Here is a 24868-nt window from a genome sequence, read left to right as displayed (position 1 = left end):
GCCCAAGGCAGGGAGGAGCCTTGACAAAGATATATTTCAATGAGGAAGATCAACATTTCAAGGATTGGAAGAGGATTTCAAGACATAGCTTCCAAAGGCAAGGATGCAGACTAGATCAAACACGAGGAAGCTTCACCATGATGATGAACAAATGAGGGAAGGCAAGTTCAAGGCATAGGCACAAAGGATTTCACATCAAGAAATCAGGAACCACATCAAGGAATTCCAAACATCATGAAGAATGTTCAAGGCAAATTGATTAGGTCTCCAAGGCAAGTTGAGGTGGCATCCCAATCACCATTCATTCAATCAGAAGTGTGCCAAGTCAACATTCATTCCTATTGGTTAGAATTCAATGTTGGAGATTTGTCCAAAATATAGAATCAAATCATTAGTCAAGTATTAAATGTAATGCAAAGTTAGTTATAACTAAGCCTAATTAGGGTTTTATCTTGTAATCTTAGCCGTTGATTTGGATTTGATCCCATCCATTCATTTGTAAAGAGTATATAATGCTTGCTTTCCTCATTTGTAAAGTGTTAATAGTTGATAGTGAATAGACATTAGATAGCATGTACCTAGAGGTAGAGTAGGAGGAGAAGGCAGAAATTGTTGCCAAGGCATGTAAATAAACATACTTTTCATTAAATTTATGGTGGATAGTGGTGTTTCTTCTACATATTGCATGGTTTCTTGTTATATCCTCAAATTTAGATAAAGTTCATTGATTGTGATGAAGAAGTGTGATGATATTTGATGAATCCTTCGGTTCATACCATTTACACCTTGTTGATTACAAGTTGTAGTGCATGGTTAGTTTGAACCTAATTATTGTTTGTGGCTAAGTTCGATTGTGAATACTTCATTTTGGATCATGCTAGTATTGGGTGTTTGAATGGATTGTTTACAATATGAAGATCTTTCACTACCTTAGGAGATCGCACTCTTTCTATGGCATTGTGAGCTATCTCTAGTTAAGTAGAATGTAGTTTCATGAAGGATTTGTCTATCAAAGCATCATTCATTATTGTCATTGTCTTTAGGAATTAGGTGTTAGCATAAATTATCTAAAACCTTCCTCTTTTTATCCTTTTTTTCTATTCAAATCACTTTAGGAGAAAGCATCAAAAGATTGCAATATCAGATGATCAAGTTCCAGTCACATTGAAGAATTCTAATAGTAATTAAAGTATAAACGTAAATCCCCTTGTGATTCCAGCAAAATCACATTAATTTCACTGAGTCTTTCCACAATACAAAGTCAAGAGCTGACTATCAGAACTTTGGAGTCATCTCGTTTGATCCCATAGTTTAGCATCCGAGGGGTCTTTGTTCAAGAGAGGATAAATTACTTAGTATTTTATTCTGTGTTGTAAGGTGTCACAAAACACACATCAACACAGCAGAGGACTGTGGACAGACATATCCTTGCTGTGCATCCCAAATAGCAGGAAGTATATAAGGGTCGAGACTTACTCAGGTGCGAGAGTCACTCAAACGCAAACCAGAGTACCTACACCAGGATAGGAATAATACGGAAGTCTACAGGAAGGCATTATAAGTAGCAGATCCTGCTTCAACTGGAGAAGAATCACATTACCTCGCACTACAGGTCCAGGAGTTCAGTCAGCACTATATTGACTTATACTTACCAGTTAAGGGCCATGTGCACAGGGGATTAAGTTATCTCTGCTTCCATCGAGGTAGATTCTATGACTGAGTTGATGCTTATACCAGTAGGATTTCGTTGAATAATGTTTGCTGGGCAAATAGGAAGGTTGTTGGTAGAATGCAGATTGTCATTCTATGTTACGGATTCCTGAACAGTGCATGGAGATGCAATAATGTATTAAGGTCTGAACTGGTCAATGAAAAGAAACATGAAATCATTATAGGATATTATTCTGAAACTGTTGAAGTGACTTCTGTGTTAATTCTTTATTGATCTGAGAAATAAGTTCTAAGTTCCAAGCTTTCATTTCTATTTCGGACAGTATTATTGTAAACTTATCTGTTGATAAGAGTTGCAAGGGTTCTTCTAGCTGGTATCTTTCACAAAACCAAATCAAACAAAAAAGAAACTACAATTATATTGTTTTCTGTTGTAGTAGGCCACTATAATTAACCTCATTGCATATTTTATGAGGGTGGAATTTCTAAGGCTGTTGACTGTAGAGAGCAAATTATACAAAAATAAAAAGGCATTATAATGCTTAAAGGGTACTAAATATAGAGTGGAACATTGACAATGGAAGCCTTGGAAAGAACTGAGATAGCAATATTTAAGGCCATTTAGGATCTTAGGACCATTCAAGTTGGAAATGAACTCAATTAACAAACCAAAGTGTAGAAATAGATGAAATCGGACCTTAAAACAAGATAAAGAGACTTGAAAAAGCTTAAAAAATCACTTCCTCTTTCCCAATGAGAGAACCTTTAAGGAAGTTCTTTTAAGTGAAGAAGAAATGCAGTTTATATTATACCAAGAACACGATGGTTACAGCAATGAAATAGAGTTTACTTGTAAAAATCAAAGATCGGAAAATCGCCAAGGACTCGCCAAACTTGGCGAGTCCGAGTACGATTCATGCCCCCCGAGTCTGGCAAGCTCGGACTCAGACTCGTCCGAGTCCAGGGGGCGAACTCGCCAGACTCGCCAAGTTGGCAAGTTTGGCATAAACTCGCCAAACTCGGCGATGCCCCTTGACCCCACCTTGGGGGCGCTGCCCCCAAACCCCCATTGAAAAATATGGGGGGAAACTGCGTCAATAGAAGTAGGGAAAATTTAACCTCCGAGTCTGACACTGATTGGATCGACCAGGTAGATATAGAGGGTGAGACTGTAGCCATGGTAGAGGAGTGGAGAGCACGAGCAGAGACAGGAGATTCAGAGGTAGATAGTGACACAGATGTTCCTGATGTTGGTGAGCATGGCATGGTGTCACGGGGAGCGGCTATGGCTTTCGAATCATCCAGGACCTACCTTAGATGCCTTCACAGGGGGTCGAGGCCGAAGGGTGCAGGCTCCTCTGAGCCCTAGGCTTGTAGTTGTATTTACCTTTGGTATTTGTATGGAACATTTGATGATGATCATATGATAACATGGATTTTTTATTCCATGAGTTTTGTAATATTGTATACATTTGACAATATTTATAAATCTATGTTTGTTATTTCCTTCACCTACAATTTGCGTTTATGCTTATGTGATTGATGTATACTTGTGTATGTAATCAAATGAGCCGAGTTTGATGATGTTATTGTGTCTTTAAGGTGTATTCAATAAAGGGTGCATGAAACAAATTTTAAATCTTTAAAAATCTCTAAATTTCTTGAGTTTTTCACTTTCCCGAGTCCAGCCAAGTTTGACTCCGAGTCCCGAGTCCGAGTCCGGGTCCGGGTCAGCCTTGCCGAGTCCGAGTCCCGTTTCTTTGGTAAAAATTGACAAAAGCCCTCTCCCGACCATCACAAGTCATATGCAAGTAATTGGAATCTATACTATGAGATAAGAGCATCAGAAACAGCTGCCTTGGTCTGTTTCCCTAAACCATACTATCTACCTTTTTTGTGTCTGGCAAAAATTATTTGCAATATAAATGGAAAAGAATGCTCGAGAAAATATTTTCCATTTTATATATTGAAATTTAATACAGAACTTGACTATCTATTGTGAATAGAAACCCACAAGAGTTAAAATAATGAGGAGAATTCAATGGAAAGTGAAACCAACATATTTCTTAAAAACCCATCTTTACCAACTCGATATTTCATCATTTCTGGAAGCAACATAACAATGCCCCAATCTCATTGCGAATTTATTAATGATGAGCTTACTCTTAAAAACATATACAGATCACAGCTAATTCCTATTGAACTTAAGGAAACGAAATTTTCAATCCATGCTCAATTATATGAATTATGCCTGCAACAAATGGCATATGTAGCTCTAAGAGAACTTGTACATTTGAACGTAAGTTAGAATACATGCAATCATTAGTGCATAGAGAATTTAATGGATTCAAGATCAAAAGAAAATGCATAATAGATGACTGCCAATAAAATTCATAATTCCATCTCTGCATTATGGACAACCACGTGGGTGCTATAGGCTGTATTGCCTTATGGTTGAAACCTTAAAATGTTCACTTCAGCTGAATTCCTCTACAGTTTCTAATCCCTATTCACAATGAATTATGAGAAGTTTTGAAAAGATAAGGGAAGTTTTTAAAAGATATGAAACCAGCCACCTTGAATTCATCATACCAGATTGAATCATGCAGACTAGTATTTAAACTTTACCTCATCTGTCTGGATGGTAACTTGAATTGGCTCATATCGAGTCAAAAAAGGAATCTTCAAATGGAAGCCTAGAAAACAAAAAACTTAAAAAGTTAAGGTAATATTCAAATGGTAACTAGAAAAAACTTGAAAATGCAGGAATAAAGGACTCGGAAAATTAAAAACATGTACAGTTCTGCAAATGCTACCAGGGTCAGTAATTGTGTTCAATAGAGCGCCACCCCTCCAGTAAACACCAACATGTCCTTCAGGAACTTCATGAAGAAAGCCAAAAATCCCACTGAATGCAGGAACAGATAACTACCACATCACATGCATATTGAGAACAAAGTCATTGTATGCTAAATTGAAGGCATGTGAAAAATGGATAAAGTAATGAGATAAAAATCTGAAATTTAAGAATCAAAGACAAAGGTACACTAAAGCAGTTTACCCTTCGATTTTATTCCCTTTGAAGACTCACACTGCCATCAAGTTAATTCAGAGCCTACTGATTTCACTTCAAAGTTTTAAAGACAATTTTAAGCTTTTGAAGGTCTCAAAATAAGAAAAGTCACATGCAGGATTAGCAACAATATACACGGGGTTTTCACCATGTTTTATGATGCAAGACTCTTAAGGCAGTGTTGATTAGATCATCCTTAGTATTAACACAGGTAATGTAGTTAGTATTTTCCTTGTGTAAATGGAGCATATTATGTGATGAAGAAGCACACTGAGAGCTTGTACTGAAACTGTCAAGCATTTCAACAATACTCATGTCATTATGAATCAGTTTTACTTTTATGTCTGTTATATTGTGATTCTGATGATACAAGGATTGTTAGAGTAGCATGGAAGCCTACACTTTATCTTTTAGTGTCTGGGTTCGGCAATATAAACCCTGGTTGTGAATAATTTGGTATATTTATAATTTAGCAGCCATGTCACAAATGGCCTTTTTGAAGTTCTTATATTGCTGATTTAAGCACTCGTCCCAGCCTTAATTACCTTAAAGTTTTAGCTTTTCTGTTCTGATGAACCTTTGATCACCTTCTAAACTTCCTCATGTATGGATACCCGTATACTACCTAACATCCTGTACTAGTACATTTGTGTTGTTTGTAATAATTATTTATCCTTACAAAAACTAAGGCCCATAGTTTTGCTGTATCTTCATCAAAGGTAAATTGTCTTCGATGGAGAACATTCAGCATAAATTTCTCACCTCTATCCATATTTACTTTAGATTATAAAAGCATGATTGATCTTCTCAACAGATCTCAATCCAACAGGAAAGATTCCTATAGAAAACACTATAAATAGAACTGTAGAAGATTTTTTTCAATACTTAAGCTCTGTTTTTTTTTTTCAGAAAATGTGCTAAAAAAGAACTGTCAAAATGATGTATTTGACTTACACTCCCATAAGCTTCAGTTTTTGGGTGGATGTCAAGAAATACTTCTTCTGTAGCCAACATCCCAATTGATGCAAATTGGGGCCATTGTATTCCAGTAATGCAAGTGAATTTTACTCTGGTTAAATTTCAAGGAATTATCTTTTCCATTTTCTTCAAGTCTCTCTTAACCGTGTTGGTTTTAGTTTAAAATAGGTCAGGTTCACGGTACTACTTTGTATATATTTTCTCTATGTTTTCTCTTCTCTGCAGATTACTTGTGTTTTATATTTTTGTTTGAGATATTAAACTTTTTAACTCAAAATTATAAGGCGTTCACATTCAAAAGGAATCTCCATGTTCATATGTTTCTTACATTAACCTTGAGATGGTTTATTTCCCTGTGATTCAAACGTGTCTTCATTGTATGCCTCTTGGGTTCCCATGCATTTTGTGTTCATGACTTCATTGGTTCTTTGGCAAAGATTTCCAGTGTTACTGAGATGAAACCAAATGGCAACATCTCATTTCCTAGGTCTTTTGAGCTAGTAAGGTTTTGTTGTCTGTTGGTAAATATTTCTTTCTTTCAATCCATGCAAACTGTATTATATTTGGTAGAGCAAACACACAGATCATTACACCATTGTTGCAAAAATCAAATAACTGTAAACAATATTAAGATACTATATTGATGTTCATTTGAGATTTTCACACACTATCAAGATGATTTACATCTATAAAGCCTTTCATCTTTCCTATGCACTGACCACCCGAATACTTACCTCTATACAAAAATAACTCACAAATAATAATTTATTACCAACGATTACGTATTTATAAATTAGCATTAACATATTAATTCATATTTATCGTCTAACTTATATGCTAAACGAAGATGTAATATTACAACATTCCACCCTTATTACATCAATCTAAACAATGAACATACACTATGTGGTCTATATGCAGCAGACCGTATAGAAAGTCGATGACATGACCTCACCAAATGTCTTGCACTAAACTAATTGCATCAAAAGATTCCCTAACTGTCAAACTCTAAATCCTCTATAACACAAGAGAACCAATCCCAACCTCCATGCACAATGACTGAGCAACTCTTCTAAGAATCCACCACCCTCTAAGCATTTCAAAATCCCTACTCAAGTGCCTACAAAATGAGAAGACTCTCCTCCAAGAGTCCACTTTCAAAGGAAAGTGTTGATATCCCTCATCAAATGCCTACAAAATGAGAGAAAAACTATCCTCCAAGAGTCCACTTTCAACCAAAAAAAATGTCAATATCCCTCCTCCAATGTTTTGGAAACCAAATCCCTTCACTAGTGTATAGTAGGAACTAGGAACACTACAATGTAGATACACTAACCCCACCTATTTCAAAGGTTACCCCATCCACAAAATGAATAAGCGTTGATGCACTAGCCCCACCCTCTTTCAAAGGTTACACTATCCACAAATACTACCAAACCCCCCCTTACTACATGAAGGGGCAAAAATATGATGTTGCTTATCAAATAATCTATCATATCAAAGCAAGATGCTAGCTCAAGATGTGGAAAACCTCCAACCTCCTTTGTCCTCCAGCCTCTTCTATGACCTACTTTGTAATGTCCACTTTTTAATCAATTTGTGTTTGTGGAACCAAGGGCCAAACCCTATCTTCAATAGGCTAAGCCAAGGCCTAAGTATGGTTCGTCATCATCCCCAAATGCCTACCAATGTGTTAGAAGCAGCAAAGGTCTCAAAAATTCTTAAGTGTGGAGTGTTTCTAATTGTATATTTAAGTGTTTGCAAGTTGTTGAACTTTCGAACTTCATTGTCCCAACATGCCTTTCCATCAATGTCCAACTTCTGCTTGATTTTTGTTGGACTTTTTCGAACTTTACCATGTTGGCATTCCTTTTCGCCCAACTCCACTTCTCCTATATCCCTATCGAAGTATCGGACTTATCAATCCTAACACCCCTTCCCCTTGACCCCCACTCCTTTCCCTTGCCTTGTTGAAGAGTTACTCCTACCAATATGCCTCATCCTCAATCCCCAACAAGTGGTAAGAGTCACAAGGTACTCCTGACCACCGAACTCCAACATTCCTGTCTTTTTAAACTGTTCACCTTACCTCCACCCTACATGATTGAGAGTGCCATTAATGGCCAGTTTGACCACGCAACTTCTCCATAAGGGATTCCCCTGCCCAAAAAAACATTATTCAAGATTAAGGGCACAAATTTACATGTAATTGCAGCTTGGAGGATGATAACGGCCATGTTTAATTAATGTAATGGTTGAAGTTTGGTCACCATTTCAAAGATTTTCATGGGCTCTTCACCCTACACACACAAATTGAATGACATCATTGATGTTGATGACGTAAAAGGCCAGCAGCAATAAATCTCTCCCCTGGGATGTTCAAATACACCATAGGAGATATATTTCAAGGTTCTCATTATTTTGGTATAGTGCATTGTTCTCCAAAAAATGAAGTGCATTATTCTCCCAAAAAACGAAAAAACCCCTAGCTGACATTGTTCTAAGCACTAGTGTTCGAACAATCAAACCTGAGGATGGAAACTCTCAAATTTACAGGACAAAAACCCTTTGGTTTCCTGACACGAGGATGAAAACCCTTTTACTTGGTAGGACGATCTCACTCAAAGGTAGTGCACATGAGCTTCAAGGTCATGATCTTCAGCTGCAGCAAATTACATCATTTGTTATTTGTTGTTGGGTGGGAGTGTATTGTTGATGTGTTTTTAAGGCACATGCAAACACAGAATAAAATACCCAAAAGTATCTTATCCTCTCTTGATCAAAGTTTCTTCAATGTCGGGTCACGACGTGTGGATAAGCACAGTTGATCGTTGTGATTGTTGTTCCTCCAAGGAGCCTTACATACTTCTTAAGGGATAAATGTTTATCTTCAAGGAATGCTTTACGAATGATATGTAATGAAGCTCTTTCTTATTTACTACTTTTATTTATAATGGTTTAATAAAAAGTACAAAAGCTGAGGGTTGAGAGAAACTAAGCTATTCATAAGAATGCAAGGATGAGGGATGACTTTAGGAAACTCAACTAGTCTTAACATTGCCATACAAGAACAACTCCACCAAGGCTAATGAGATCTTCTAAGGGTATTAAATGATTTTCAAATCATTACCAAACATACATACCATCACTCAAATGCATATCAATGATTAGGTAACAATTGAACTAAAGCGCTATCAAGGATTCCAGTTGACCACACAAGGCTAATTTGTAATCAACAAATTGCTAGTGGTATGGATTAGGAGTTTCACTGCAAATCATACACAACAAACCAACATTCAATTTAAACACTTAAACTAGTTCCAAAGATTGATTTGAGAAGATGAATAACCATGCGAGAAGCTACAAGGATTGAATAGAAACACCACAAATTCAATGTCTTCATTAATCCAATAGCAAAATAGCAACAATTCTTCAAGTCCTCCTTTTATCTCTTTTATATCTAATCTGTTATATACAAATGAAATGAATGGGGTTTATATAGCACTCCCAAATAGAATGAATGGTTGAGATTGACTGAAGATCAAGGGCTAAGCTTTTGCCACCTAAACCATAATTAGGGTTTGATACAATCAAAAACCTATCTAGATAAACATCATCAAAATATCAGCCAATGAGAAAATGACATCAACTGGCACAAATGACAAGGAAGCATCCTCCAATAAGAAAATGATTTGCCACATGGGATCATATCAAGCTGTCATCTAGGATTTTGTTCCCCTTTTCCTTTTCCTTTCCGACGTATTCAATGAACCTGGTCGTCATACATTCAATCTCAATTGTTGGAACTGTTGGCAGGTTCTTCAATTGCTCTTCTAAGTGGAGGACTTCTTCAAAGGCTGTGACAATGTCAGTATTCCATCCATGCTCGAGATCTCTATCTTGCTAACTAGTATCATTAGTGCATGCATGTCATCTAATTGCTTCTCCATGATCAAGCCATATGTTCCATGGAATATGATCTTTATTCTTTCTTCCAACTCTTTGGTGTCTATGTGTGTTCCAGGATCAATCTTCCTCTCAATAATGATTTGTGCTACTTCTACAATCTTATCTTGAATGAGGTGAATGGTTTCTTCAACTTGGTTGCACCCGTTACTAATATCTTCAAAGATGATCTTCCTCATGCGAAGTAAGCTGCTCCAATGTAGAAAGCTCGATGCTGGTCCATCCTTCATTATCTTTTCTCTCACCAAAACTTCCCTAGATGTCTTCCTCATTTCCTGTAAGACAAGGATAGTGATGTCTCTAGTGTAGACAAACGTATCAAAGGCTTCCATGAGAGCATGAGTTCCCCCAAGAACCTTATAACTCTATCAAGAGTCTTCATCATATCTCTTATGAACCTGTTAGCCATCATGAAGGATTTCTCTATCCATGCATCCATTAGTTGTGCCGAATTTCTCATCTTCTCCATATGATCCATTGATTCTGAAGGAAGCAGTGGATGTGGTGTAACTGATGGATCATGTTTTCTCAACAGTTCCTTGAATTGCTGGAAGTAGTTTCTCCATGCGCTTATCTCTTTCTCCAATTTATTGTTCTTTTCTACTTCCATCCTAAAGCATGTCATGAACAGTTTTCACCGAATCATTCATGTCACCCAAGGCTTGCTCGGTAGTAAGTGGACCCAAATCAATAGTTTCCATGTCATATTCCTCCGTTGTGATCCCTTCTTCGAATTTGTCAACCATTGGGGTGGCGATTTGTATATTTCAAGAACTTGTATCATCCCTTATCACCTTGGACGTCTTTGTGGCTTTCTTCTTCTCAATGATTCCTTGAGTCCGACTTAGGAGACTATCCAAGTCACCTACTAGTTCATCAATTGTTATTACTTCTCTAGCAAGCCTCTCTCTAAGCCATGCAGGGATAGATGATCTCCCTTCTCCCACTTGTGTCTCCACGGGCAACTGCTCATCTCTAGGAGGGGGATTTGTCTTATTATTACCTTCTCCTTCATCTTCATCATCTACTTGAATGTGGGGAGCAAGGCCTTCTTGATCTTGTGATAACTTTTCTTTACCTCCATCATTTTGAACTGTTGATTCCATGGATTTGTTCACCTCACAACTCAACTCTTTATCAAGTCTTTGGTTCTCATGGCCTTCATTTTGATTCATCTTCTCTACATGCCTGGAGGAAGTGCTGGAAGGATGACCAAAATTTGACTTATGTCTCTTCCTTGATGATCCTTTTTCTCCATGATCATACTCTCTTCGAACCTTTAGAATGAGTTGATTGAGAAGCTCTTCCACTCGCACTTGCATCTTCTTCATCATCCACTTTTGTTTCTAGGTTAAATGTCATTGTCATATTTTGTTCCTTCAGCTTCTGATGCTAGACCTCTACCCATTGTCGTGTGTAGGCTAAGGACTTGCTTCATCAATTCTTTCAAATCTGTGATTTCCATCTCAACCCAATTGACCTTTATTTCCTTATCTTCATTCTCATAAGTCGGTTGGAGACACTTGTCGCTATCTTGTGCTTGATCAGCAACACTAAAGACTTTGCACTTCCGAATGAAGTCAAGAGGTAGCCTAGAGTGCATTCTTCTTTTCACTTCGAAATCATTTTGGGCATTCATCCAAAATTCTTCCAACTGCCATATATGCCTATACTTCTTTCCAGCAATTCCCTTTGTGATATCATAAGGATCAAAGTTATCTCTAGGAGCAAATGTTGTGAGTGAATAGAGAGATAGCTCTTCTTCGGCATTTTCAGCTGCTTGAAGGGGGGCAAACTTCTATTGAATCTCCAAGTGAAATGAGGAAAACAACATTGGATGCATGTTTTTGCCTTAGTACCTTGGCATACATCGCCAATTGTCTTATCACTTCAATTAGTACTATCCTATCTGTCCGATAGCGTGGCAACATGTAAGGAGGGGAAGGGCATCCTTGAATCCTTATATATGTGAACTTCGGGAATTGAATGAACCATGCACCAAATTGCTTGATCAATGCTTGTGCTCCCAGAGACAACCGTTGATGAATCCCACCTTGTAGAATCCTTGTGATATGCATAGTGAAGGCATCATTGACTCTTCTATAATGTTGCCTAGTCGGATGGTGCAATTGTGTATATGACTCACAAGCTCTTATTTCTCCAGGTGCTCTTCCAACTACACCTCTATACATTAATCGAGCATACTCATAATTCCTAGCAAGAGAGTATATGACATAGGAGCTCATATTGAATGTTCTAGTGCGGATGAGTCTCCTCAGTTGAACATCCAAGCTACTGCTGATAAGTCTTGCCCAATTGATTGTATCCTTGCCATGGGTGACTGTCTCTATGAAGAAGAACATCCAATTCTCAAAGTAGAATGCCTGAGATGCACCTACATCTCGATTGAGTAGAGTGATGAAATCCCTGAATTCATCCTTGAAATCAACTCTATGTGGCTTGTTAGGCATCTTACTCTTGCCAAGTCTACTCTTCAATAGCCAATACTTGTTGATAATTTCCAAACATGCTTCCGAATCATCCTCATAAATTGCTTTAGCTCCTTCTATGCTTTTATAGATCATGTCTCTAGGCTCAGGTAGGTGGAAGGCTTCACTGATAGCAGCTTTTGAAAGGTAAGCAAGCACTCTTCCATCTTTCGCCACTATTGTCCTTGTGTGAGAATCATAGTGTTTGGCACACTCAACCATCAATTCATAGCATTGAATGGTGGGAGGGAAGCCAGCTGCCTTTATGATTCCACTATCCATCATCTTCTTTGCTATTGTAGTGGGCTTGCTTGTGTATGACGAGCTTCAGAATTTCTTGAGATCAAACTTCCCAAGGTTGGTATCTCCTATGTTGCTCCAATGAGACATGATTTTAGTCTCCAACACCTCACCCTTTTGATCTTCCTTGATAAGCGCTTGACATGCACCGGCACCACTTGTCTTTGGTGCTGCCATTCTTCACCTAAGAGAGTTGTCTAAGTTAGGTTTATGTTGAAGAGTCTTTGAATTGTTGATTTCAAGCCTATAAGCGATGATTGATGCCCCGTGGATGCCCCTAAGATCTAAGCAAATCTGAGAATGAAAGATTGAACATCACTAATTACCTACTTTCAGTGTGCTCATCTAAACTTTCTAATGAATTTGCAGCATAAAAGGGGTCTAATTCATCTATAATGATCAAAATTTAACATAAATCAGACCTGCATCTAATACATTTTAAACATACCTCTGATTTCTACTGATTTTTACTTTGAACTGATGCCCTTATCAAAGGATGTGACTGATAATGTTTGAGAAGTCTACTGGTGCTGAAGGTGTACGAACAAATTCGCTCCTTTCAATGGTTAAATTCGCTGCACTTCTGAGCAAATTCGCTAGTCTTATGATGAAGTTCGCTCCTTTTGTAGTCAAATTCGCTTCTTTGCTGAGTAAGTTTGCTGCTCTTACGGTGAAATTCACTGCTGATGCTGCTGCTCTACTCTTGAATTCGCTATTAGAGAAGAAATTGTTTTATAATGGTGATCAAATGAATGTTTTCAATCTCCTTTTATAGGCGCTTAAGGTAAAGGTTGTGTCTATTGGGGTGAAGGCCGACTTGGTTAAAATTAAATTTGTTCCCTCAAGGTAGCCGACTTATCACTTAGTTCATTACATTTTCCTTTTGAATTCAATTTTAGGTGCCAAAATGTGTTTGTTTTGCATTGCTAGACGTTGTAATTGAGCAAATTCGCTCCTAAAGAGGAGCAAAGGAAGTACTTTTCACTCCTAGAAAGGAGCAATGGAATAGGAATTCGCTCCAAGGAGAGGGCAATGGAAATCACTCCTACATCAAGGCAAAGGAAGTCAATTTGTACTTAGCCCAATTCAAGTTTCCAGTTGAGGATTTGAGTTCATTGTTTGAAGAAAGACATCATATGATGACTAAATGGAATTTTAGATGTCTTGGAGGGCTTGATGAGGAAATTCGCTCCTGAGAAGGTACAAAGGAAGCAAAATTCGCTCCAAGAATGGAGCAAAGGAAGTGGATTTCGCTCCTAGGAAGGAACAAAGGAAATTTTTGCACACTTAGTCAAATTTTGCTCCTGGAACTTGCCTCTTGATGAAGTACGATCAGACCGCTTGAACGACGAAGGAGACCTTGCATAGTCGACTAGACCTGATCTAAGGGACTCCTCCATCAAACTTCCTTCTATCTTCGTTCACCTTGACTTCTCTTATTCAAAGTTTTACCACCATAGGCTCTGATCAATTTGGTTGGCGACAGCTCTTACCCCACTCACTCAAACTTGCAAGAGAGATATCATTCTAAAAGACACTAGGACCTGAAGAAAAGAGGGGGTCCCCATTTTGATGGGCTGATGTTGTGAAATGGTCACAACATGTACTATTTCTCGTTGTGCTTGTTGTAATTGCAGTGTTTTTTGAATGTACTTCCAATGTTATTTGCATGGACCATTGTTATTGCAGTGTATTTTAGCATATTACCGTTTCAGTAGATAAGGGTTCCACATTGTATTTATAGGCTATAGTTGTTACTCGTTGCTATAGCACCATTTGGTATTGTATCTCAATATTATTTAATCTAAGTTTAAAAAAAAAATTATTTATCTTCCATTGTCGTCCCAACTTGCAATCTAGGAAATCACTGTTTTGGTATAAATCGTGAAAGGAAGTTCTAGGTTATGCTAGTATTGGTTAGAATATTTAAATTTGAACAATATTAAAATATTTAAATCTGATCAAAATGTTTAAATCTGGGTTTGTTGGATACAAGTAGACATTTAAATCTGCGATCTATCTTTATTGATGGACCTGACCTATATATATTAAAGTTTAATATTATTGTGTAAAAGCAAAAGGAAAATTTCTCAACTGTTTCAAGGGTTTTGGTAAAGTATTTAAAAGAAAAATTTATTTACCCTAAATATTTGCACGAGACATTACAATGGTATCAGAGTGAGACATTACAATGGTATCAAAGCATTGTAAAATTTATATAGTTCGTTGGGGATATTATTGTGGTATCAAAGCTAGTTTTTCTGCAGGCTGTGAATTATGGGAGATTATTTAAACTATGGGAGAACTATGGGAGATTATTTGAATTTCTGTATTATAGAACAAGCTCTTCAGAAGCCAATGGTTTCATCTGATACTTCCATTGAAGAATCACCTGTAGAAGAGACTGATACATGGTATGTGAGCTAACAGAATCAATATGAAGCTGTGAGGACAGCCTTAACATTTGAAAAATATGTTAACAATGAAAAATCCATTCTAAAAGAAAGAAATAGAGACCAGTTCCATCCCTAATCTTCAGTCTAAGATTAGGAAGTGTTATCACAAAAGCTCACACCCTTGCTGAGCTATCAACTCAACAACCTTGTGAAACATGGAAACAACCCCGAAGTGTGGGACCTTGCGCAAGGGGGGTTGAATCTCCAGAGAAGGCCTGCTTCCTTCTCAATCCAGGTGCAAGTGTTGAACTAACTCAACACTTCAAAACTAACTCTTAAGCCTATCCTAACAATTTGCAGAGGTAAAGGGAAAAGAGAATGCTTGAAATGAAAGGAGGTGATGCACCAAGAAGAGATTGTTTCTCTTCCTACCGAAATGGCACAAGGAACCAACTAAAAAACCCAAGAGATGCACAACTTCAATTGCATAAGTGACCCAAACGCATGTATGGAGGTTAGAGTTTGCTAAGTGTCAAGAGGGGGGAAGGTATCCCACAAGTCACACTCAGAAAACAAGTTAACACAGCATATATGGAGAGAAAAGCCACAAGACATACACCTATGATGAAGGTAAGAAAAGCATACACAGCATACATAGGTTAGAAGGAGGCAAGAATGGTGATTTTTAATTAATCATAAGGCCAAAAGCCAATCTTACAGTTGTAGAAATGCAAAAATAATTACAAGTCTTCAAGAGAAAAAAAGAGCATAAGAAAGCTCAAGCCAGCAGGGAGAGAACCCTTTACAATGAGGCTTAACAGCCTTATAAAGAAAAATGGGTTACAATGGTGATCATGACCCCTGCATGTCAATCTGGAAGTGCAGGGAAGTGCATGCACTTGGCTTGTACATGCAAGCAACCTAGCCATACCCACAAAGGGAAACCCTGAGAAGGTGGATTGACTGACCTTCCAAAGTCAGAGTATGCAGTCATGACACAAGTCACCAAGCATGGCCCCGTACCTCCCTTGATGGAAATCCTGCCAAAAACATTAAATGCACCCTTGTGGCTCCACAAAACAAAGTGCATAAGTCACCAAGTTGTTAGAACATTTAAAGCTTTGAGTGTCGATCACGCTATCCGGAAGTGTCGCCAGTCGTTTGGAAGCCTGGAGACTTTGGAAGCTCGGACTCTCGAAGTGAGGAAGACAAGGGAAGAACTTCGGAACCTCAAGGTTCCGGAGTTCCGGGATAGAGAGAGAAGGCAAAAGGGGAAGGAACTTCGGAACCTCGGGGTTCTGATGTTCCGGGGAGAAGAAGGAAGAAGGGGAAGGAGGGAACCTCGAAACCTCGGGGTTCCGGGGTTTCGAGCAAGGCAAGGCAAGGGAACTTCGGAACCTCGGGGTTCCGAAGTTTCAAGAAGGGAAAGGGCTAAAGAGAGAAGGGGAACTTCGGAACCTCGGGGTTCCGAAGTTCCGGGCAAAAGGAGAGAAAGGCTAAGGAGAGGAGGGGCTAAGCTAGGGAAGGAACTTCGGACCCTCGGGGTTCCGAAATTCCAGAGAAACTGGAGAAAAGACGAGGGAAGGAAGGGAACTTCGGAACCTCGGGGTTCCGGAGAAGGAAAGAAAGCGTCTAAGGCAAAGAACTTCGGAACCTCGAGGTTTCGAAGTTCTGGGGAAGAAGAGGAACTTCCTCCAGACAAGGCAACACTTCACACTTCATGATTCTTCTCTCCTTGATCAACTGGAGCCACGCTGGTCCATGGAACATATCCCTAATCGGTTCTCGCTGATGGACCAAGGGTGTCATAAAATGACAACAAGAAGCAAATTCAAATGGTTGATGACATCAATTCTTGTCAAACAACCAAAAAAAATCTTGATCTTGTTATTCAAAAACATATTTCTTTCACAAATTTCTACAAATTGGAAAGAAGACACCCATTAGGGGGGTCTCAATAGAACCAACCCTTAAATATTCAACAAAGAACGGCTTCAGCAGAAGAATGAAAAAGTTAAGACCAAAGCCTCAAAAAAACCTTCAAATAAGACCAAAGCCTCAAAAAACCTTCAAACAAACTACAACACTAGAGCAATCAGTGCCTAGAGACATATTTCACCATATGACACCTCCTTCCAGAAATGAAGGGCAAAAGAGCTCTCCTGTTGTAAAAAAGGAGGATAGCAAAAATGAGCTTAGAAGACAAAATCGTTGCTTGTCATGCAAAGCATCTTGGAATCCAAGCCACAAATGTTGGAGCAAAGAAGAGGTAAAATCAAGTAAAGAACCAAAGAAATCTGAGGAAAATCTAGAAAGGAGGGTGACGGATACCTCTATGCCACAAGCTTAAGAGGTAAATAATTATTCGACGGCTAACAAGTGTAATTTCCAACAGCCTATTGATGAAATCTTTCACATCTGAATTTTTTGAGAATTAAAAAAGACCTGTTGGCTGCAATTCTGAAGATAAATTGGAGAGTTATAAAAATCATAAATTTTCTGGGCATGTAATGTGTCGCTGTGTTACCAGAAAGACCTGACCAAACCCGTCCACAACGCTTGTTTAAATTTCCATGTCTCTCATTCCCGTTTCTCATGAAACCAATGGCAACTGCTCGAGGCTATTGATTAGATAAGATTTTAGGAGAGTCCAAACCTCGCTCCCAAAAAACAAATCCTTCCTCAACAATAGTCCTGCTTTCAGTTTTGACTTGCATGTTTTCTTAATCATATGATTTCTTAAATTTTGTGCCATGTCGTATGATCTAGTATATAGCATGAATTGCAAAATAAAATCTGCGTGCTCAGTAAAGTTTTTGACCTATATTGTACTTGAGAAATGTATCATCTCGAATGATATCTGCACTATATAGATAACTTTCATCTCTAATTGGTCACGATAGTTGAATTTATTTTTTATTAAGGTACTTCCACATGTTTTGATTTTGAGTGATTGTTCCGAATGTTCAGTTGTATGAGAATATTCTGGAATCAACTGTGTAGCTTTGTGTTGGGAGATGTTTTGGGTCTCTCTCTGCAGGGCCAATCATCAGGAAAAAGTTTGAAGCCAATGTTTGACCAAAAAGGATAACAATAATAGGATACCAAAAATTATTTCTTGCGCAAAGTGTCACAGCCTCCTTTACATTTCCTGAAAGCTAAAAAAATTAGAACAGAACTGGTAAAAGTAATTGTTCTTGTCCCCAATACTCATCGATTCCCAAACCCTATGGTTTTTCAGCTGCATTTTGCAATAGATGACAACACTACTTCCTCAAATTGATCATTGATATTTCATCAATTCGCAAACCCTGAGGTTTTCCAGCCATTTTTTCTCTACAGGCCAATACTAATACATTCTCAGGGACTATATGATTGAGAAAACCTAACCAAATTTTAAAAACTTAAAAGTAATTACTTCGGCCAAAAAAGGCATGAAAGCATAGGTATATTTTGCTTCTAGGAAGAAGCTGATTCTCAGAGAGCCATGACACAAGAGTTGCCAAACATACGATCACCGGTAGAAAAATTAAGTTCAAGTGCGGAAGATTGAAAAATCTGTAAGCAAATCTCAAAAATATAGGGGTCCAATTTTACATAATTTGCAAGTAACTTTGGAAAATGTAAAATAAATACCGCGGAGAGCAGAGTGCAGATGAACACCAATAACTGTACAAGGTTGACATCTGGAGACGCAGTAGCACCAGGCCTAGGCCCTCTATCCATCGCTGCAATTCGAGTTCGTGACGTGTGTGCAACCAGATTCTTTAATTACGAAGTTGGGAAAGCAACGTTTTGAAGGTACCGAAGTTTATATGAGCCAGCGCAACACTTATTTATAACTATAGCAAATGTGTATCTATGTATTTATCTTGCAACTAACAATTGCAATTTAGTGTGCAATGGGGTATCCCAATTGTGTGAAAGATCAATTAGAAAATATTTTGGTTCGGAGTTGCATAGATTTGTGTAGTATGTGAGGTTAATTGGTAGGTCATTTAGCAAATGTTATGTGTGTAATAAAAATCTCAATAAAAAAGTGATAGCTTAAAATCAATTATGCATTCACTTCATAGATCCAAACATGACTAAAACAAAACCTTTGAATCAAGGAGATAATCAAGCTTCATTATCAATAAGCTTGTGTTATGTTTGCAATAGGGGGAGAGGGAGAGAGAGGGATAGAGAGAGAGGGAAGAAGAGTCAAAGAGATAGAAGGATAAGGATATAGAGCTATGGGATAGAGATAGAGAGATAGATGGAGATGGAGATGGAGATGGAGAAGTGGGATATGGAGAGAAGACGGATAGATAAAGAGAGAGAAGAGAGAGGGATATAAAGAGATGGAAGAGATAAATATATAGAGAAGGAGAGAGAGAGGGGGAGAGATTGAGAAATGATGAAATAGAAAGATAAAGATAGAGATAGGGAGAGATATAGAGAGGGGGAGAGTGTTAGGATTCCCACAGATACTGAGAGGGGGGGGTGAATCAGTATCTAATCGGTGATAAGAATTTCTTAAGTTAAAACATGCAGAACATAAAATAACAATATACCGGTATGCAAGAATTAATGCAATAAACAGAATCAGAAACATCCACATGAAAAGAACATCATAACACAAGATGTTTAACGAGGAAACCCGGTGTGGGAAAAACCTCGGTGGGATTTGTGACCAACAATATTCACTCACTGGCCAATAAGAGAATATTACTTACAATAAGGGCCTGCACATGCATGAAGGCCAACTTCCTAGAGCTCACTGCTCAATGAGAAGTCACACTGACTTACAATAAGGATTATATTAATCCAATAACTTGTACTGCTTTACAATAGCATCTCCAATGCTAGATTCAGTACCGGTTCTTGCTCTATTTTTTACATATACCCTTGACCTATAATTCGCACATTAGGTCTGCCTAATAATTTTCTTTATGCTCGCTACATTACATCTCTAAATGTCTACAATGATCTCCTTTATATACAAGAGTCATTTTACAATTTGCCAAGTCGGCTTACAATAATAAACAAAATATTACATATCAAAAATCATGTCGGCCTCTATGTCGGTATACATCTTTTCTTCTATGTCGGTGTTGGTGCTGGTGTAGAGTGATCTTGTTGATGGCAATGCACTGTCTTGCCTGTGTAATGCTTTGTCGGTATGATATTTTGCCAGTGCCATAGGATTGCAAGGTTACCATCAATGACAAAACCTTTAATCACATACAATGTCTCATTGGAGTGTCCATATGCCAACAATCTTCCCCTTTGGCATTGATGGCAACACTCATGAGAAATTTCAAAAAGTGTCCAAAATGTGTAGTCCAAAAATGTTTACCAAAAATATGAGGGCTCCCCCTGAGCATATGATTCCTGTGTTTGAACTTTCTCGTCCTACTACTCCCCCTTTGGCATCAATGACAAAGGTTGTCAAGATGTTAGTAGAGTTTGTAGTTACATTTGTCCATATCCTCAACGCTGCAGTTGGGTAGTTATCTGAAAAAGATCACCCAAAATTAAGTTTATACTATCCATAAACTTTTTGCTATCTTTTATTGCTATTTCAGTCCTCTTCACAGTATCGGTGAGACGTTGTAAATGCTTTGCCGATGTTTTGCTTCCTTGTGCTAATGCCTCTGAGATTTCCTTCTGCAGAGATGCTGAATAGTCCAATCTTGGACTCAATTTAGATCTCAAGTGTTTTGCCTTGTTTATTATTCTTTCTTTCTCTCTTTCTTGTTTGAGCAATTCTTCCTCAAAATTTGCTAACTTTTCTTCAAAAACAGATAATGAATCCGGTGAGTTGACAAAATTGTCTGCAAGTTTATTTATCTCATCCTGTGTTTTGCTTATTTTCTTGTCAATATCTACAGTCAAGAAGTTTGTTTTACATGTATCTTTATATGGATTTTTATACTCTTTCAACAAACTACATAGTTCTGGTAGAAGTGTGTCAAAGCCTCTGTTACACTTCTTTATTTCTTCATCAAAGAATTTATGTTTCTCCTTTCCTACCATGTCCTTTACTGATTCTTCCTTTATTTTCTCAATATTTCCAGAAATGTATTTACATAATGTATCCAGTTGTCCTAAAGAATCTGTATTATCTATATTACAATTAGGAGCAACTAACTTCAAAATTGGTATTTAATCATCTATTGTTTTATAAGCCTATGAACTGCAGTCAGTTATTTTCTTAATGGATTCAAGTAATACCTCAGTCACATTTGTTGACTTGAATGTTGATGATGACCCAACAAACTGAGTACCGGTGGAAGTGACCATGCTTGTATTGACCTCTGGCAGGTTAGTTTGTGTTTGCATTTCTTTTAGCACTAGTTTCCCTGCTTCACTGCTTACCGGTGGCACTGTTTCCTTGTGAGCCTGTTTTGGAGCCTTTAGCTCTGTTGGTTTCTCTATTTGTGCCTCAGATCCTATCTTTTTCCATGTATCCTCTGCCATTTTGTCTGTATCTCCTATTATCGGAGGCTCTTTAGCCATATCTAATTTGTTAGTTGTATCTTTATCAACTGTTATGTTGATCTTTTGGGTATCAACATTTACAATGTATAGGACTTCAGGATTTGGATTGCTATCCTCTACATCCATACTTTCTGCTGCCGATTGGTCTTCAGTGGTTGTAATTTTCACAAGTGGGGGTAGGTTGTCTTTAACCTTTATGCTTGGAGGTCCACCAACTTTGCCTTTCCCTTTGTCCCTATCCTTTTGATATACTTTAATAGGCTTAGGGTTCCTGTATTCTTCTTGTTTTTCCTTTTCAACCAGGAATATGTCCCAACCATCTTCTATTTCTTCTGTTACTTCAGTAACTCTTCCTACCATCAATGAAATATGTCAGTGTGTAGTAGAGAATATTGTCTGGTTTGCCTGAGCAATCAAATCATCAATTTCCTTTGGAGAGTTTACCGGATATACAACAAGTAGTTTTTGTATTTTTATTTTCTTGCCTAATTCAATCACTGCTTGCCTTCTGGCCTCAAGTCTTTTGTACAAATCATCAGGAATTTCATTGACTACTTCCATCAAAAACTTTTTGTACATGTCCATATGTAGTATTACACTTTCCTCAATTTGCCCTTTCTCATCAGCAGATAGAGTGTCATAAATTTTCTCTATGTTTTTCAATTTTCCTTCCTCTGTGATCTCATTTAGCAATATGTCTAGAGGTGCCAAGTCAGTTTTTGTCTTTTTCTTTTTCTCAGGGGTTAGCTTCTTCTTAGGTGTGACCTTTCTGACCGGAGATCTTACTGCTTGTTGCTTCTGCCTTGTCCTTATAGGTGAAGGAGTGGTTGTCGGTGAGGGATCTCTTTTCCTAACAACTCTTTTAAAAGTTGCTGGCATGTCACCTTTCGAAGAAGTACCTATCGGTGATAGATGAGCTTCAGGTTGTGGGGCTGCCAACTCATCTTCTGTTATGCCGGTTTTCTTTAATACATCTTCCTTAATGGCCTTTGCTTATCTGGATCCTTTCCTCACAAATGCCTCTACCTTCTTTACTCTTTTCTTAGACTGTATTTGGCTTTCTATGGTTTCAGCACTACCAAATACTTCTTCCTTAGGTTCTTTGGGGGCTTCCAGAAGTACTTTAGCATAAGTTTCAACTATGTGGTCATCTGTCTCATAGTCCATTTCGGTTACCCAGATTGTCCTTGGGATGACTGCTTCCATCCATATTTCATCTTTCTTGATAACAAAGCATATGTCATCTTTGTATTTGTCTACTATTTTCTAAGATAACCTTATTATTTTCTTCATTTTTGTCTTCAATGCTTGGAAAAAGTCATGAATGTTGTTTTCCTTGTTCTCACCCATGGTATTAAACAGTTCTGTCAATTGCTTTCCTATCGGTATGTCATATCCTAGTTCTTTATATCCTATACTAGGAACCTGTTTTGTTATATGAAGCATTAGGCATACTAACAGATTTCCAAATCTGAAAGTTCCTTTCTTATCCTTCTTTATCTTTTCAAGGTTGTCTATCAGTTCATCTTTTAACCATTCACAGATGTCAATTTTTGCATTGTTTGTCACCATATCATACGCACTCTTAATGCATAAACTTGAAACTGAGTTAAGTCTATTAGCATGAGTGGTTTTGTAACCTAATATCATACTTATGAATCTCACATTGATATCTTTTACATCGTTAACCCTTAGAGATCTCTTGTCGAATGTTGTACCTATTAGGTCTATTACTAGGTTATTGGAAACCTTCTTGTTTTTGTCTGGTCTTTTACCGGTGGTCGGTAACCCTGTGACAGCTTTTACCGCTTCCTTGGTGATCTTATGAATTGCATCTAACCAGAAAAATTCTCCATGAACTCTGCTTAACACTATCCTAATCACATCCTAAGGAAATTCAGGAATGCTAAGGATTTCTGTGAATCCTAGGGTTTCAATAACCTTGTGTTCAACTTTAACATTGCTGGTATCATCACATATCTCGGTTTTACACATGGTTTTGATTTTCTCGTCTCCTAACTCTTCAATGTTGTAGTGGATGTACATTCTAGGGTCTTCAGCATATACAACACCTTTAGGAATTTGAGAAAATGCACCTAAGGTATCATCCTTCTTGCTATCTCGGGGACTAATTGAAATACGGGCCTAGGTCTTTTAATTACTTCCACAACAATAGGGTTTGCTATGTATTCAATTGCAGAGGTGGATGCCATGATTAAATACCCTTTTCTGTCTTGGATGGATGAATGCTTGGAGTGTGCTTGCTTCTTGCTCGAAATGCCTTAGCTCGGAATCTTCGCGCTCTCTGAAAGTTTGAAATCACGGTGAAATGGAATGGAGCCAAAACCTTATTTTTATAATGTCTTTTCGCCATCTACCACATTAATTGCATGCCGGTTAAGTATTCACTTAGCATTGTTTGCCGGTAATAAGTAATTTTCAACTTCTTATCTCTAACCGAGGGAACAATAGCACATGTCATTAGATTGCCAAACCCTCAAGGAATTTTTCTTCAATTAGATGAAGAACTTCCTGTCGGTGGAGTACTGCTTTGTCCTGCCGGTGAAGCATCACTCTGTCCTACCGGTGGAGCATTTATTGGTTCTACCAGTGGAGGAGTATTCCCAATATTTAGATCAACTTTTCTAATCCATTGCTTTGAAAATTCTTGCTTAACCTCTTCAACCTTTTCTTTACCTTTCAAGCTAGCACTTTTGTTGTCTACCGGTGTACCTTTACTTCTACAAAATTTAGCAATATGTCCAACCTTGTTACATGCATAACAAGTTACATTATTTTTCTGAATAGCTTTCCCATAACCTATGCCGGTTTGTGTTCTGCATTGATTAGATAAATGTCCAAATCTTCCACAAACATAACATCTCACATTCATTCTGCAGTTTTCAGAGTTATGACCAATTTTGTTGCATTTTGAACATTGACCGGTGGGTGTATTGATATTCTGATAATTCCTAGATCTACATTCATTTGCCCTATGACCATACTTATTACAGTTAAAGCATTTTCCATTGAATTTATAAGCATTAGGTGGTCTTACCGGTTTGTTGTCATCCTGAGTATTTGCAGTACCGAAGCTTTCACCAACTTCAAAGCCAATTCCAGAAGTGTCACTTTTAGGTTTTTGATTCTTCAATAAGGTATCAAGTTCTTCTGAGCTTCTCTTGAATTTTTCTTTATGTTGATTTGCAGTTTCCAATTCCCTTTCCAATATTTCTTTTTGTCTCATCAGTTCATTTGAGTCATTCTGAGTATGCATCAGATCTGTCTTCAACATGTCATTTTCATAGCTAAGTCTTGTGTTCTCATTTGATGCATCACTTAGTCTTCTGGTCAATTCTTCTTCATTCTTCTTCCTATCCTCAATCTCTTTGCAAAATCTCATAGTCATATCCTGCATTTCATTTTTTGTTGTCATGATCTCTTGTTTCAGCTTGCTTATCATATCATTAAGTGATTCCTTTTCATCATTCTCATTTTGCAATTTTTTA

At 37.8% G+C, this 24868-nt stretch overlaps 1 protein-coding gene across 1 annotated transcript in view; it reads right to left on the bottom strand.

The window, feature by feature from the left end:
• Positions 1 to 18708, bottom strand: part of LOC131035553 (uncharacterized) — a 102845-nt gene extending 84137 nt beyond the window's left edge. The window contains exons 1-3 of the mRNA XM_057967267.2: positions 18510 to 18708; positions 4488 to 4599; positions 4300 to 4367 (exon numbers count right to left, since the gene is read on the bottom strand). Coding sequence (XP_057823250.1) covers positions 4300 to 4367; positions 4488 to 4599; positions 18510 to 18599 — 270 coding nt within the window. The 5' untranslated portion in view covers positions 18600 to 18708. The remainder of the gene's footprint in view (positions 1 to 4299; positions 4368 to 4487; positions 4600 to 18509) is intronic.
• Between the last annotated feature and the right edge of the window lie 6160 nt (positions 18709 to 24868).

This window comes from Cryptomeria japonica, chromosome 3 (assembly GCF_030272615.1).
Source record: "Cryptomeria japonica chromosome 3, Sugi_1.0, whole genome shotgun sequence".
NCBI lineage: Eukaryota > Viridiplantae > Streptophyta > Pinopsida > Cupressales > Cupressaceae > Cryptomeria > Cryptomeria japonica.
This window is presented reverse-complemented; position numbering and strand designations above follow the sequence as displayed.